The sequence below is a fragment of the Heloderma suspectum genome, chromosome 3, assembly GCF_057233095.1.
Source record: "Heloderma suspectum isolate Gila_16-S chromosome 3, 16-S_ref, whole genome shotgun sequence".
Taxonomy (NCBI): Eukaryota; Metazoa; Chordata; class Lepidosauria; order Squamata; family Helodermatidae; genus Heloderma; species Heloderma suspectum.
This window is the reverse complement of record NC_139460.1, coordinates 40,946,329-40,960,906: the sequence shown is the minus strand read 5'-3', so window position 1 is coordinate 40,960,906 and position 14,578 is coordinate 40,946,329. Positions and strand designations below refer to the sequence as shown.

At 40.6% G+C, this 14,578-nt stretch overlaps 1 protein-coding gene across 2 annotated transcripts in view; it reads right to left on the bottom strand.

Annotated features, from left to right (window-relative positions):
- NBEA (neurobeachin) overlaps positions 1-14,578 on the bottom strand; it is a 595,906-nt gene that overhangs the window by 318,884 nt on the left and 262,444 nt on the right. For both annotated transcript variants that reach the window (XM_084843013.1, XM_084843014.1), the window contains 2 exons: positions 12,132-12,196; positions 3,537-3,645 (listed from right to left, as the gene is read on the bottom strand). In XM_084843013.1, coding sequence (XP_084699139.1) covers positions 3,537-3,645; positions 12,132-12,196 — 174 coding nt within the window. The remainder of the gene's footprint in view (positions 1-3,536; positions 3,646-12,131; positions 12,197-14,578) is intronic.

Genomic DNA, 14,578 nt, shown 5'->3' with positions numbered 1-14,578 from the left:
AAAATCTGTCACTGCTTCCATTTCTTCCCCTTCCATATGCCAGGAAGTGATGGGGCCAGATGCCATGATCTTAGTTTTTTTAATGCTGAGTTTCAAACCAGCTTTTGCACTCTCCACTTTCACCCTCAACAAGAGGCTCTTTAGATCCTCTTCACTTTCTGCCATCAGGGTGATATCGTCTGCGTATCTGAGGTTGTTGATAATTCCTCCAGCAATCTTAATTCCGACCTGTGATTCATCCAACCCCGCGTTTCTCATGATGTACTCTGCATATAAGTTAAATAAGCAGGGCGACAATATACAGCCTTGTCATACTCCTTTCCCAATTTTGAACCAATTGGTTGTTCCATGTCTGGTTCTTACTGTTGCTTCTTGACCCTCATACAGGTTTCTCAGGAGACAGGTAAGGTGGTCTGGTACTCCCATCTCTTTCAGAATTTGCCACAGTTTGTTGTGATCCACACAATCAAAGGCTTTAGCGTAGTCAATGAAGCAGAAATAGACCTTTTTTTGGAATTTTCTTGCTTTCTCCATGATCCAGCGAAAGTTGGCAATTCGATCTCTAGTTCCTCTGCCTCTTCAAAACCCAGCTTGTATTTCCAGTAGTTCTCGGTTCACATGCTGCTGAAGCCTAGCTTGTAGGATTTTGAGCATAACCTTGCTGGCATGTGAAATAAGCGCAATTGTACGGTAGTTTGAACAGTCTTTGGCGTTGCCCTTCTTTGGAATTGGAATGTAAACTGACCTTTTCCAGTCTTGTGGCCACTGCTGAGTGTTCCAAATTTGTTGGCATGTTGCGTTCAGCACTTTAACAGCATCATCTTTTAGGATTTTAAATAGCTCAGCTGGAATAATGTCATCTCCGCTAGCTTTGTTGTTAGTCATGCTTCCTAAGGCCCACTTGACTTCACTCTCTAGGATGTCCGGCTCAAGTTCAGTGACCGCACTATCATGGCTATCAGGGACGTTAAGATCTTTCCTGTATAGTTCTTCTGTGTATTCTTTCCACCTCTTCTTAATCTCATCTGCTTCTGTTAGGTTGTAACAGAAGCAGATGAAAGGCTACTTGTAAAGCCTTTTTTGTCCTTTATCATGCCCGTCTTTGCACAAAACATTCCCTTGATATCTCCAATTTTCTTGAAGAGATCTCTAGTCTTTCCCATTCTGTTGTTTTCCTCAATTTCTTTGCATTGTTCATTTAAGAAGGCCTTCTTGTCTCTCCTTGCTATTCTCTGGAAATCTGCATTCAGTTGGATATATCTTCCCCTTTCTCCCTTGCTTTTCACTTCCCTTCTTTCCTCAGCTACTTGTAAAGCCCCATCAGACAGCCACTTGGCTTTCTTGCATTTCTTTTTCTTTGGGATGGATTGAGTTGCTGCCTCCTGAACAATGTTACGGACCTCCGTCCATAGTTCCTCAGGCACTCTGTCTATCAGGTCTAATCCCTGAAATCTATTCCTCACCTCCACTGTATATTCATAAGGGATATGATTTAGGTCATACCTGAATGGTTTAGTGGTTTTCCCTACGTTCTTCAATTTCAGCCGAAATTCTGCAAGAAGCAGCTCATGATCTGAGCCACAGTCAGCTCCAGGTCTTGTTTTGACTGACTGTATAGAGCTTCTCCATCTTTGGCTGCAAAGGACATAATCAATCTGATTTCAATATTGACCATCTGATGATGTCTACGTGTAGAGTCGCCTCTTGTGCTGTTGGAAAAGAGTGTTTGCTATGATCAGCGTGTTCTCTTGGCAAAACTCTATTAGCCTTTGTCCTGCTTCATTTTGTACACCAAGGCCATGCTTCCCTGTTATCCCGGTGATTTTTTGACTTCCTACTTTGGCATTCCAATCCTCTATGATGAACAGGACATCTTTTTTTGGTGTTAGTTCTAGAAGGTGTTGTAGGTCTTCACAGAACCGATCAACCTCAGCTTCTTCGGCCTCAGTGGTTGGGGCATAGACTTGAATTACTGTGATGTTGAATGGTTTGCCTTGGATTCGTACTGAGATCATTCTATCGTTTTTGTGATTGTACCCCAGTACTGCTTTTCCCACCCTTTTATTGACTATGAGTGCTACTCCATTCCTTCTAAGGGATTCTTGCCCACAGTAGTAGATATAATGGTCACCTGAATTAAATTCATCCATGCCTGTCCATTTTAGTTTGCTGATTCCCAAGATGTTGGTGTTCAATCTTGCCATCTCATGTTTGACCACCTGCAGCTTACCTTGATTAATTGATCTTACATTCCAGGTTCCTAAACAATATTGTTCTTTACAGCATCGGATTTTCTTTTCACCACCAGACACATCCACAGCTGAGTGTCCTTTCGGCTTTGGCCCAGCCGCTTCACTCATTCTGGCGCTACTTGGAAATACCCTCTGCTCTTCCCCAGTAGTATATTGGACACCTTCCGACCTGAGGGGCTCATCTTCCGGCGTCATCTCTTTTAGCCTTGCGATACGTTCCATGGGGTTTTCTTGGCAAGAATACTGGAGTGGGTTGCCATTTCCTTCTCCAGAGGACCACATTTTGTCAGAACTCTCCACCATGACCTGTTTGTCTTGGGTGGCCCTGCACGGCATAGCTTACGGCTTCACTGAGTTACGCAAGCCCCTTCGCCACAATAAGGCAGTGATCCATGAAGGGGTTTTGAGACCATAGACAGACCTAAAGTCTCAGATGGGAAAATCCCTGTGTGGATTTCCCCATCTCATCCCTCCCAGTCGCCACATAAAGCTCCATGGAGCTTCTTCTAGCAAGGTCACGAATTCGGAAGAGGATGGGGAGGAAGGACACAGGTCGTGGCAGTGAATGGGGATGAGAGGGTACAGGCCGTGGATCCACCAGATCAACAAGCCTCTTGGCCTCTCTTACCACTCTAACCAGGTAGGTGAGTAGACTGGCTTTGAGGTCCATCTAGCTCAAATTCCAACAAAGTAGCATGAAGAGATTTCAAGAGCCTCCATTGCTGTTCCTGCCTTGCCTGGCTCTTGCCAGCAGGGCTTACGATAGGCCAAGGACTCCAAGATCAGAGCCCTCCATCTACTGAGTGTCAGTCCTGTAGGATTGCACTCTTAATCTACTTTAGAAGACAGTAAAAATACATTTGTATGATCTGTCAGTTTGCTTTAAAATCTCACATCAGCAAGGAAATATTGTTTTTACAATGGGCCAGCTACTTTGCCATCTTTTTTCAGAGCACAATTTACATATGAAAATGTAACTACATTAGTAACTTGCACTGGTAATACCAGAACAACATTTTGACTTTTTAAAGAGTTTATCAAGAGAGTAGTCCTGCTGATAAATGGAGGTCCTGCAAATCAAATAATCTAATGAGATTTAGCAAAGGGTTCAACAAATAAATAATGAGCTTCCTATGTGTGACACCTACCAAGATTTTAAAATACTGATTTTGAAATGTCCACAGTCTAATTTCTCTTTTAAACATCCTTATTGTACAGGCTTACAGTGTAGGTGATAGTTAGGTGAAAACAGAAAAGCAGAGATTCATCAGCTCCCAGGCTTACCTCAAATTCTGCATGTTTGTGTACATCTTCAGCTCTTTGCCTGTTCAAAATAAACTCTGCCTCATTTGCAACACGTACAATGTGGTCTTTCATTGCATGACACAACAATCTGGAGGAAAAAAGTTAACTGAATTCAGTCCTGATGTGCTTTCATTAAAAAATATTTCAAACATCAAATTTAGCACACTTTAAACTGGATTTACTGACATTAATAGGCATAAAATAATAATGTGAGAATAAATTGCCCTGTAAAATCAATCACAATCCACCAACAGAAATTATATATTCAGCTTATTGCCATAATTAAGCAGCACTTGTTTATATGCTACTCTTTTTATTTGGCATGTGTTTGTCCTGAGAAAACTGTCCTGCCCACAGACCTATTAGCATAACATGTACCTTTTATAATTGCCTAGTTACTATCCATCATTACTTACTAATGACAATTTGAAATATACAAACTTTCTTTTAAAATGCCATTATACATAATCAAGCAGGATTGAAATCACATCTTCTTCTCCCCCTTCAGGTTTCCTTAAGAAAAATCAACGCTATCCCTTGGATGAAACGTAAGTGTTTAATATTGTCTTAAAAGTCTGATCCAACTGAACACAGTAAGTGTGTTATCACAGACTTCAGCAGAAGCAGATTTAAGCCAGTGATGAGTGCTTTGAAAATCCTGCCTTTGTATATTTGTTCTTCAAAGGCAAACATTTCTGGAAAATTTTCTCAGCTGTGGGAAAAGCAGTGTTCTTTACCAGAGAATTCCTTCTTTATAATGTGCACTCTGATACCATAATAAAGCATGTTGGCCACAGATGCTCTGCTACAAAAAAATATGGAAATTTTAAGTATTGTACACTCAACTGCTTGCCCTTTCATCAGGGATGGCTCCAGATTTTGCCATCAAAATTGTTACACAGTACAATCTGCAAGGGTTCCATGATGATGTTCCAGCATCCCTTACAATGTTGCGAAGAATGGAGGCATGAAACCCTCTGATTCTACAGTGTTTGAGTGATGCTCTTATGAATATTGCTGTCCCAAACAATCATGTGGACTGGCTGACCCTCCGTTTTATTGACATGGAATTATGATCCTTTTAAACGTGATAATTTGGGGAGAACCTGAGGGGTAAACTATACTCATGGAAATGAAGCCCTGAGAGGCACTTTTTCTAAAGCACAGCAACTTTTGGAATGGCCATTTTCAAGTAAAGAAGTGGCAGTGCTTAGTCCTTTCCCCACTTGCCATTTTTCAGCTCCAAATCCCTCCCCAAGCTGCTTTTTGCCTCCTACAGGTGGTCCAAAATGGGTATTTGCCTGACTTAGTAACTCCATAGGAAGGAAAAACAGCTTGGGGGATGATCTGGAGTAGAAAACACGCAGTGAGAAAAGCATTATGCACTTCTCACCTGACTGCTTTTTCACACAAATTTCCTTTTCTTCAGAGAAACCAGCTATCACAGGGTTTTGTTACAAACCTTTCCATGTAATGTAATGTGTAGTTTGCCTCTGAGATGGCAGATGATCAAACTAGAAGTTATTTCATTAAATATTTTGAGAACTGCCCATCACCACTGGACCATACCACTGAACATGCTCCTGCTCCTGCTGGATCCTACCTTCTGCTATACACACATACAATTATGAGGCTCTGGTGTGTGGTCAGAGTATCAATGCACACAAAAGCTCCACATCAGCAAGTCCCTCCCCATTCAGTTTTGCAGACAGCTTTGTGCATGTATTCCCACTGCACATGACCTGGGGAGCTTTGGTTTGGCCAAATAAGCTAAATTGCAAACATTAAATAATATGTACATTTGAACAATGTATATTAGAATTTGCTAGTCCAGTTGTAGGCAACTGTGTTTTTATATATATAAATGTGTTTCTCACTTTTAATTTATTCCTTGTTGAGCATATTCAGTGTATCAAATCTGATATAACTGTAGGGAACTGCTACCCAAGAAAATGGTGGGTAAAAGGCATTGATTTCTTATGTGGCTCTTCCCTATGAGGGAGGGAGATCTGACTGAGGCTTGCAAAGGTAACAGGAACTCCCTTCAGTTACTTCCCTCTCATGTGATTAGCAATTACATAATGGAGAGAGCGGGGCCTTGCCTCCTGGCCCACCACTGACAATGTGGTGCACGCGGTGCAACCCTCCCCATTTTAGTGGCATTTTTGCAGAGGGGAAGCTGACTGAATGGACATAGTATCTGCCTGTGGACTGGAATACCCCATGATCAGGGTTCCAGGTCACAGGAAAGCTTACACACATTCAGTAGGTACACATGCCCCCAATGCATGGATTCTCGGGGGGGGGAGGGCCACCAGGCCTGCAACAGTGGGACCAAAAGGCAGGGGTTTGCTCCCCCATCAAATGACTGGTAATGTTGAAGGGGAAAACAACTGAATAACCTGGTGTCCCGACTCTCTAGCCTATTCAGTTGTTTTTCCTTTCAACATTTCCTTTCAACATTTTCCTACGTGCATAGTAAAAGGCAGAGGAAAGAAATGGTGGTTCAGCTATTAAATAAGTATGGCAAAACGATAACAGATGACAAAGAAAAGGCAGAGGTGCTCAATTCCTACTTTGGCTCAGTCTTTTCCCAAAGGAGGGTCTATGACCCCCCTGGCAAAGGCGAAGTACAGGCTGAAGGGGCAGGATTGCAGCTTGAGATCGATAGGCATAGGGTCAAGGAACACCTCATTACTTTGAATGAGTTCAAATCTCCAGGGCCAGATGAACTGCATCCTAGAGTCATAAAGGAACTGGCAGAAGAACTCTCAGAACCGCTGTCTATTCTCTTTGAGAAATCATGGAGGACGGGGGAAGTGCCAGATGACTGGAGGAGGGCTAACGTTGTCCCTATCTTCAAAAAGGGTAAAAAGGAGGAACCTGGGAACTACAGACCAGGCAGTCTGACATCAATCCCTGGGAAAATTCTGGAGCAGATCATAAAGCAATCCATCTGGAAGCACCTTGACAACAATGCCGTGATTACTCGAAGCCAACATGGATTTGTCGAAAACAAGTCCTGCCAGACAAATCTGATCTCATTTTTTGATCAAGTAACCTCCCTTGTAGACCGTGGGAATGCTGTAGACATCATATACCTCGACTTCAGCAAAGCTTTCGACAAAGTGCCCCATGATATCCTGATTAGCAAACTAGCTAAAAGTGGGCTAGATGAAACAACAATCCGGTGGATCCACAGTTGGCTACAGAATCGGACTCAAAGAGTGCTTATCAATGGGACCTTCTCAAACTGGGGAGAGGTAACGGGTGGGGTACCGCAGGGCTTAGTCTGGGCCCTGTGCTCTTCAACATTTTTATTAATGACTTTGAGGAGGAGGTGCAGGGAATGCTGATCAAATTTGCAGATGACACAAAATTGGGCGGGATAGCTAATACTTTGGAAGACAGAAACAAAATTCAAAGTGATCTGGATAGACTGGAGCGCTGGGCAGAAAACAACAGAATGACATTTAATAGAGATAAATGCCAAGTTCTGCACCTAGGAAAAAGAAACCAAATGCAGTTACAAGATGGGGGTACGTGGCTCAACCACACTACAAGCGAGAAGGATCTTGGAATTGTTGTCGATTACAAGCTGAATATGAGCCAACAATGTGATGTGGCTGCAAAAAAGGCAAATGCTCTTTTGGGCTGCATTCATAGAAGCATCGCTTCCAAATCCTGGGAAGTACTAGTTCCCCTCTACTCAGCACTGGTTAGGCCTCATCTGGAGTACTGTGTCCAGTTCTGGGCACCACACTTTAAGAAGGATGCAGACAAACTGGAGAGGGTTCAGAGGAGGGCAACAAAGATGATCAGGGGACTGGAAACAAAATCCTATGAAGAGAGACTGAAAGAACTGGGCATGTTTAGCCTTGAGAAGAGAAGACTGAGGGGAGATATGATAGCACTCTTCAAGTACTTGAAAGGTTGTCACAGAGAAGAAGGCCAGGATCTCTTCTTGATCATCCCAGAGTGCAGGACACGGAATAATGGGCTCAAGTTACAGGAAGCCAGTTTCCAGCTGAACATCAGGAAAAACTTCCTGACTGTCAGAGCAATACGACAATGGAACCAATTACCTGGGGAGGTGGTGGGCTCTCCCACACTGGAGGCCTTCAAGACGAGGCTGGACAGCCATTTGTCAGGGATGCTCTGACTTGGATTCCTGCATTGAGCAGGGGGTTGGACTTGATGGCCTTGTAGGCCCCTTCCAACCCTACTATTCTATGATTCTATGATTACCACCTTTACCTGAAATTAACTTTCATTTCCTACCCTCCAGCTACCAGCTCCTAGTGCCATTTAATATTTATACAATGAATTCCCCAGAGTTGAGATAATAGTGTTGTGATCTGTAGCTGGTTGTGGTATTGTCCCCATAATCTCTTTTATTATTTTCCCCATAGACCCACGGCCTTCCCATCCTCCTTAGTAGGAACTGGCAATTTATTCAGGATACATGAGGTGTCCTCAGGTATCTTCAGTCAAAAATGTAGATATATACTGGTATTATCTCTCCTCTCTTCTTTGATGCACAGATTTTCAAACAGCCACATTTGTCTTAGATTTCTTTCTTTGCTCTATCCTAAATGTCACTTTAGTTTTCCAGTTTTGCAATATTAAAGTCTTGTCTACTTAGAAAGCATATGTAGTCCAACTTGCTTTTCCTTTTTCTGATCTACAAAGAACTAAGATATATCCCAGTATTAGGGTGATGATAAGCAACATTTCTAATACAAAGTGAATTTGTGTGGGTTATTCTGAACTTCTTTCTGTTAGATATGCTGGAATTGTAACTCCTGTCGTAGGGCCTGAGACACAAAATAGTAAGAAAGTATATTTTGTTAGTGGAAAAGCATGCCAGCTTTAAGTTATACAAAGTTCTTCACATGCCAAATAAAAAGTAGAGCTTATTCTCAGCTATACAAAATTGGTTTTAAAAGCAATAATATGAGCAAATATATACTATTGTATTCAACCATAATATGGCATTTATTTCCTAGATTTAAAGTTGTTTTAGGACAAGGAATGAATGGCCAGAAAGAAGTGTTATTGCTAGAAATACTCATCCACAAACAGTAAGCTGTTCTGTCCATATACATTTTACTAAAGGTATTCAACAATCACCGTTTCCTATATCCTAATGCCATTATCATGACCCTGTACGACAACCCTGATGAAAACCTAATTATTACAAATTGTTTTTAATTAACAACATTTGGTTTCATCCACAGTTTGTGCAGTGATCAGTGCCTTTGATTAATTACACAATAGACTATTATTGATCAGTAAGTTGCCTTGAGTAACTATTAATAATTTTCATCTTGATGTTAAAAACTTCTGCTGCAGTATCTACCTGCAATCCAGATCTAAGATTGCAGCAAGCAAATGACCCAGCATAAGGCTAAGTTTTGTGAAGTACTGCCACAAAAGCTGTAACATGCCATTATAAATATTCATTTGCAGGTACAATGAAGATCTAACCAATTATTCTTTCTCAAGCACATTTTTCCTACAAGTTTTAATTTGAAAGTGGTCATTTTCCAACATTTTAAATTAAAAATTAGAATACTTTAACAAAAGTAGAAAGCCATTAAAATGAAGATAAAGGCAAAACTAATGGGAAAAAATATTAAATGAGCCTATACAAAAATCTGGATAACATTTAAAAACTACTTCATAATGTTGATTATACAATCTCATATCAGTTTAAAAAAGCAACTGGAAGTGGAGTCCAAATCCAATTCAGAAATTCTTTTGCACTGTTCTTCAATTCACAATTTAAAATTCAATCATAATTGCATAGTAATTATATGCAATTTTACATTCCATTAACCTTGTTTTGTTTTAATTACAAAGCTCCTTTGTAAGATTCCTTTAAATGATCCAGTTTATAATTTCAGGCTGTTCAAGGGAGCACTTTAATTCTACTGCACATTCATCAACTGTTTATGTCCTGTTAATTGTTGACAACGGCACAATTGCATTCTCTAGCTATGATTGATGAACTGTATTCAAACGTTAGCTATTAAGAAGAATAAATATTTATAACAATTTCCTCTTTGCCATCAGAAGGGCAAAATCAAAAGCTCAAGCCAGAAAAATTAGTGTTTTAGCAACCAACATAAGCATAAGCACATGATGTAGATATGTACATTGGTTAAAAATACATATTTTAAAAATATGATTACAAATATTTTGTGTTCATTCATTTATGTTCACATCAGCAAAAGCAGAATTTTTTTTCTTGAAAAGTAATTTATCAGCGATAGAGCACTATTCTATTAATACTGAAGCTGAAGCTCAAATATTTTGGCCACCTAATGCAAAGAGAAAACTATCTGGAAAAGACCCTGATGCTGGGAAAGACTGAAGGCAAAAGGAGAAGGGGACGGCAGAGGATGAGATGGCTAGATAGCAGCACCAATGCAATGAATATGGACCTGAACACACTCCAGGAGAGAGCGGAGGACAGGAAGGCCTGGCGTGCTATGGTCCATGGGGTCACGAAGAGTCGGACACAACTGAACAACTGAACAACAACAAACAGCACTATTAGCATTCATAATAAGGAACATAAACATTGTTATTTGCTCAGCGCTTATAGCACGGTATCAAGTGTACCAACAGATATGATCTTATAATCAAACAAGACTACTGTAAGTTGAAAACTGTGCAGAGGAATCTTAGAACAAATGTTAGAAGCCCTAACTACATTTTAAGACATAAGGCAGAGACAGATTTCTTGTTTTGTTTACTTAGTTAAGTTATATTCTGGTCCTTTGTCCAAATACTCCTAACAATGTTAGAGCCTCAGTGTGGCTATTGACTTCTGCCATAAAGATTACAGTAAATCCACTTAGGGCAATATCCAACAGTATCACTCCACAAATTCAAACAGTGCTAGCAAAGCTTCGCCAAATTCTTTAGTTGTGGAAGTGTGCGTGGAGCATGTGCTAACAGAGTACATGCCCCACTCCTGAAATGGTTGTGCAACTCCCATTTGTGCAAATGGTTGTGCAGGGGGAACTTTAGTTTCTAAAGGGGATTCTCCCCTTCCCGTAGTTTGGAACCTAGCTTCTGCTAGTGCAACATTATTTGCATTAGCAGAACAACACAGTTGGATATTGTCCATGGCAATTTATATAGGTTGTGACGTATGGCTGTGAGAGCTGGACTATAAGGAAGGCTGAGAGCCGAAGAATTGATGCTTTTGAACTGTGGTGCTGGAGAAGACTCTTACGAGTCCCCTGGACTGCAAGGAGGTCAAATCAGTCCATCCTAAAGGAAATCAACCCTGACTGCTCATTGGAAGGACAGATACTGAAACTGAAGCTCAAATATTTTGGCCACCTAATGCGAAGAGAAAACTCTCTGGAAAAGACCCTGATGCTGGGAAAGACTGAGGGCAAAAGGAGAAGGGGACGGCAGAGGATGAGATGGCTAGATAGCATCACTGATGCAATGAATATGGACTTGAGCACGCTCCGGGAGAGAGCGGAGGACAGGAAGGCCTGGCGTGCTATGGTCCATGGGGTCACGAAGAGTCGGACATGACTGAATGACTGAACAGCAACAACTACTACACACAAAATGGTGCCAGGAATCTTTTGTTCAGAAAGGTTACATTTACAAGAAAAAATTGCACACTTCATTCTTGGTGTAATTTTACTCTATTCTGCAGGCATGGTGCACAAGAAAACTACAACTACACAAAATGATTACAGTGGTACATTACGTTTCCTGAGCACACTAAGTTTCATCAATTTCTGATTTTACATTTCATCATTGTACTGAGATTATCAGCAAAAATGAAGCTTTAAAAATGTACTAGAATTTTTCTTCAGTTCTACATACAGCCTTAATGATACAGTTTGAAATAATATATTACCCCAGCAGATCAAAAGAAATAGAACTTGTAGATAGTGGTTAACTCTGCTTTAAATAGTCCTCTGTAAGCTTAACCAAAAAAAAGAGAGATGCTACTCTTGCGAAAGGCAAGCTAGTTTTCCATGGCATGAACATTCAAATTACTATTAGGTGAGATTGTAAGCCACATTCCACAGAATACAACTTCAAAAATAATGGAACTGAATTGCACCCAAAGTCCTAACTGTTATACATGAAGTGTCTATTTTGAGGTATTAAAGTAGTACAAGTTTGTATTGGGAATTATGATACAAACAGTGCTTCTTCATGAACTGCATAAATACACGTTATTGTACCATGAACAGGGTGCTCCAAAGCAGATGGAGTGACAGATGGATTTGCAGATTGGGTTTCCTAGATTTTATCTGTAAAAAAACTTTGCTGGTCAAATAAGATGGTGGCTCAAATCTCATATAAACCTTAAAATATTGCATAGGTTTTCTCAGTTAATAAAGTTTGAGTTCAACATTTTATGTATTAACTAGCTGCATATTTTTCATGAAAAGCACCTCTGCTGTAAAATTCTTTCATTAAAATACTTCTTCCTCTAGTATTCCTGCAGCAGATGGTGAAAGTATTATTGCCCAATGGAATTAGATACAAAATGACTACTTGTCCGAAAGCTTTAAAATTAATTACCTTCCTTCATTGATGAGCTCAATGAAAGCAAGTCCTGCATTCTTCTGAATAGAATTCTGCCATTCCTAAAGGGAGAGAAAAAAACACATTTTTAAAAAGCAGCAATTACTTTTGAAAGTATGCTTGTATTTAATTTTGATAAAAAAAGATTATTTCATCAGCGTTTTACATGCGTTTCTCTGGTTACCATATGCTCAGTCTTTATCAACATTCTTCCATTGCATTGTTATGATACATGTAGCATTGTACATGTGTGTTAGATATAAGCCAAAATATCAGAGCTATCTACCAGTTTAAGATTTATCAGGTTGAAAATGTTGCTTTGACTAATTGTTATTAAAAGTGAGGCATTTAACTAGCAAATGGTTCAGAATTCATTCCTACTTATTTAATTTACAGATACCGTAGAAAACAAGAAGTTTTATAACAGTTAATTATTTTGATGTGGGCTAAATTCTAAAGGAGATTAAACTACTCTCTTTGGTGCGAGAGCCCCAAGATACAGGACTGGTTTGGACACAATGGTAAATCACTGCTTAGTGTTAACAAGAGAAAGCCTAGGTGAAATTTAGGATTGTGTGTTCCCCTTCTTCCTCCTGGGTGGCCATGAAGAGTACAAAAGCTTTGGCTTCAGTCTTTGATTAACAGTAGTTTGCTATGTCAATTGAACCCAACAAACTGTGGTTAATCTTAAGTATGGTTAGTGGAAATAAGCCAGCTTCAAACTGTAGTTTACAAAGGTGGCTTGCTTCCACTAAACATAGTTAAAATTAACCATAGTTTAGGGTTCAGATAACATGCTAAACTGTGATTAACCTAAAACAGAAGCAGAATCTTCTGATCTCTTCCTCATGGCCACGCTGACAGAGTAGAAGACGGGTGGAGTGCATGAACCAGAAGCTCACTGCAACACATACTTGCAATGTTATACCACAGTTTAGTGTTACATGCAAACCAGCTCAAAGTGTCAGTGTTATGTCAATTTCCATAATAATAAAACCAATATCCTAAAATCTTTCATAGGTACAGGAATCCTCTCTAGTTGGTTTTAAACATGATGTCTAGTAAGGCTGGTGACAAATAACTATGTTGCTTACCTAGTCTCTAGTCTAGTGCAGCTTCTAAAACAAATTTTCCATTGTATTCAACCACCCTTTGCAATATTTGTAAGACGTGACTTCAGAAAACTAGTCATAAATTGGGTTCTTCTGATCATATTTTTAATTTTTCAAAAACATACTTCAAAATAATAATGCACAAATGGGAAACACATAGTGAAGTGGGTAACTGTAACCCTTTCCCCCCACCCCACCCCACCCTCTTTAAAATCACCCACTATTCTGTGGGTTTCCCATTCGTGCTGGGGTGGGGGTGGCTCTTGAAGGGTACCACACATGGCCCACTGTTCCCCGCCCCAGCATCCCCCTCCTTGCCATAAAAAAGAGGTTTGTCTTTTAGCAAACAGTATGCTATGCACTGGGGATTTAAAGGTGCCCCGTGTGGAAAATTGGGGGCGGGGCAAAATTCAACCCCTTGCCAAGGGCTGTGGGGGTAACACAGTCCTTGGTGGGGGGTTGGATTTCACCCTCTCACCACCAATTCTCAATGTTTTCTTTATTTCCCCTATCCCATTGTGCGCAAAAAGGGGCTGGGGAAATTTTAAAAAGGGGGGAGCCGACCTCAATTGCTACAGTGGTCAGAGCTGGGGAGACTTGGCATCACACAAGACGGGTCTGCTGCCAGGTCCCCTGGGATCTGAGCTGGAGGAGTGAGGGGGAGGAAGGGGCGAGTGGGGGGAAAATAAGCTACACACAGTAGCTTATTTGCCTGATCGTGTGACAGAGCACAGTGGTCTGTTTTTAAAATAAGCTACTGTGCGTAGCTTATAAACCACCATGTCTTAAAGTGATGTGCGAACCTGCCCTCTGATTCTCAAACCACCATTGCCAATGATATTTACATTCTGAAAGCAATTTGTATATTAATTCATATGCTAACATAAATGTTTAAGAATGTAGAGATGCCACCAAATTCTTCCCCAAAAGGAATCCTGGCTAGATTTTTGGGTCTCTGGTTTGAAGGTTTCTGGCCCCATGTTCTGAACTGGATTTATCTGACTCCTATAAGCTGCAATACGAGGGCTTCCAGACTGTGTAAGGCCTCACCAGGAATATGATGTAATGATATAACCATGTCATATCTAAGCAGAACAGTACTGCCTGTGTAAGCCTGACAAGGGCTAGAAAAACCTGAGGATGCCCTCAGAATATTCTGGGTTGGCTGGGTGTGATGAGCCTGCACAGAGAATTTTAGCACATTGAACGGGTTGGCAACACATCAAAAGACTCTCTGCATCGTGCCAGGGTGTAGCAGCTATGTCAGAATCCAATACAAATTCTAGAATCTATTCTAGAGTTTTTGGCAGTATTAAATCATGTGATTTCACT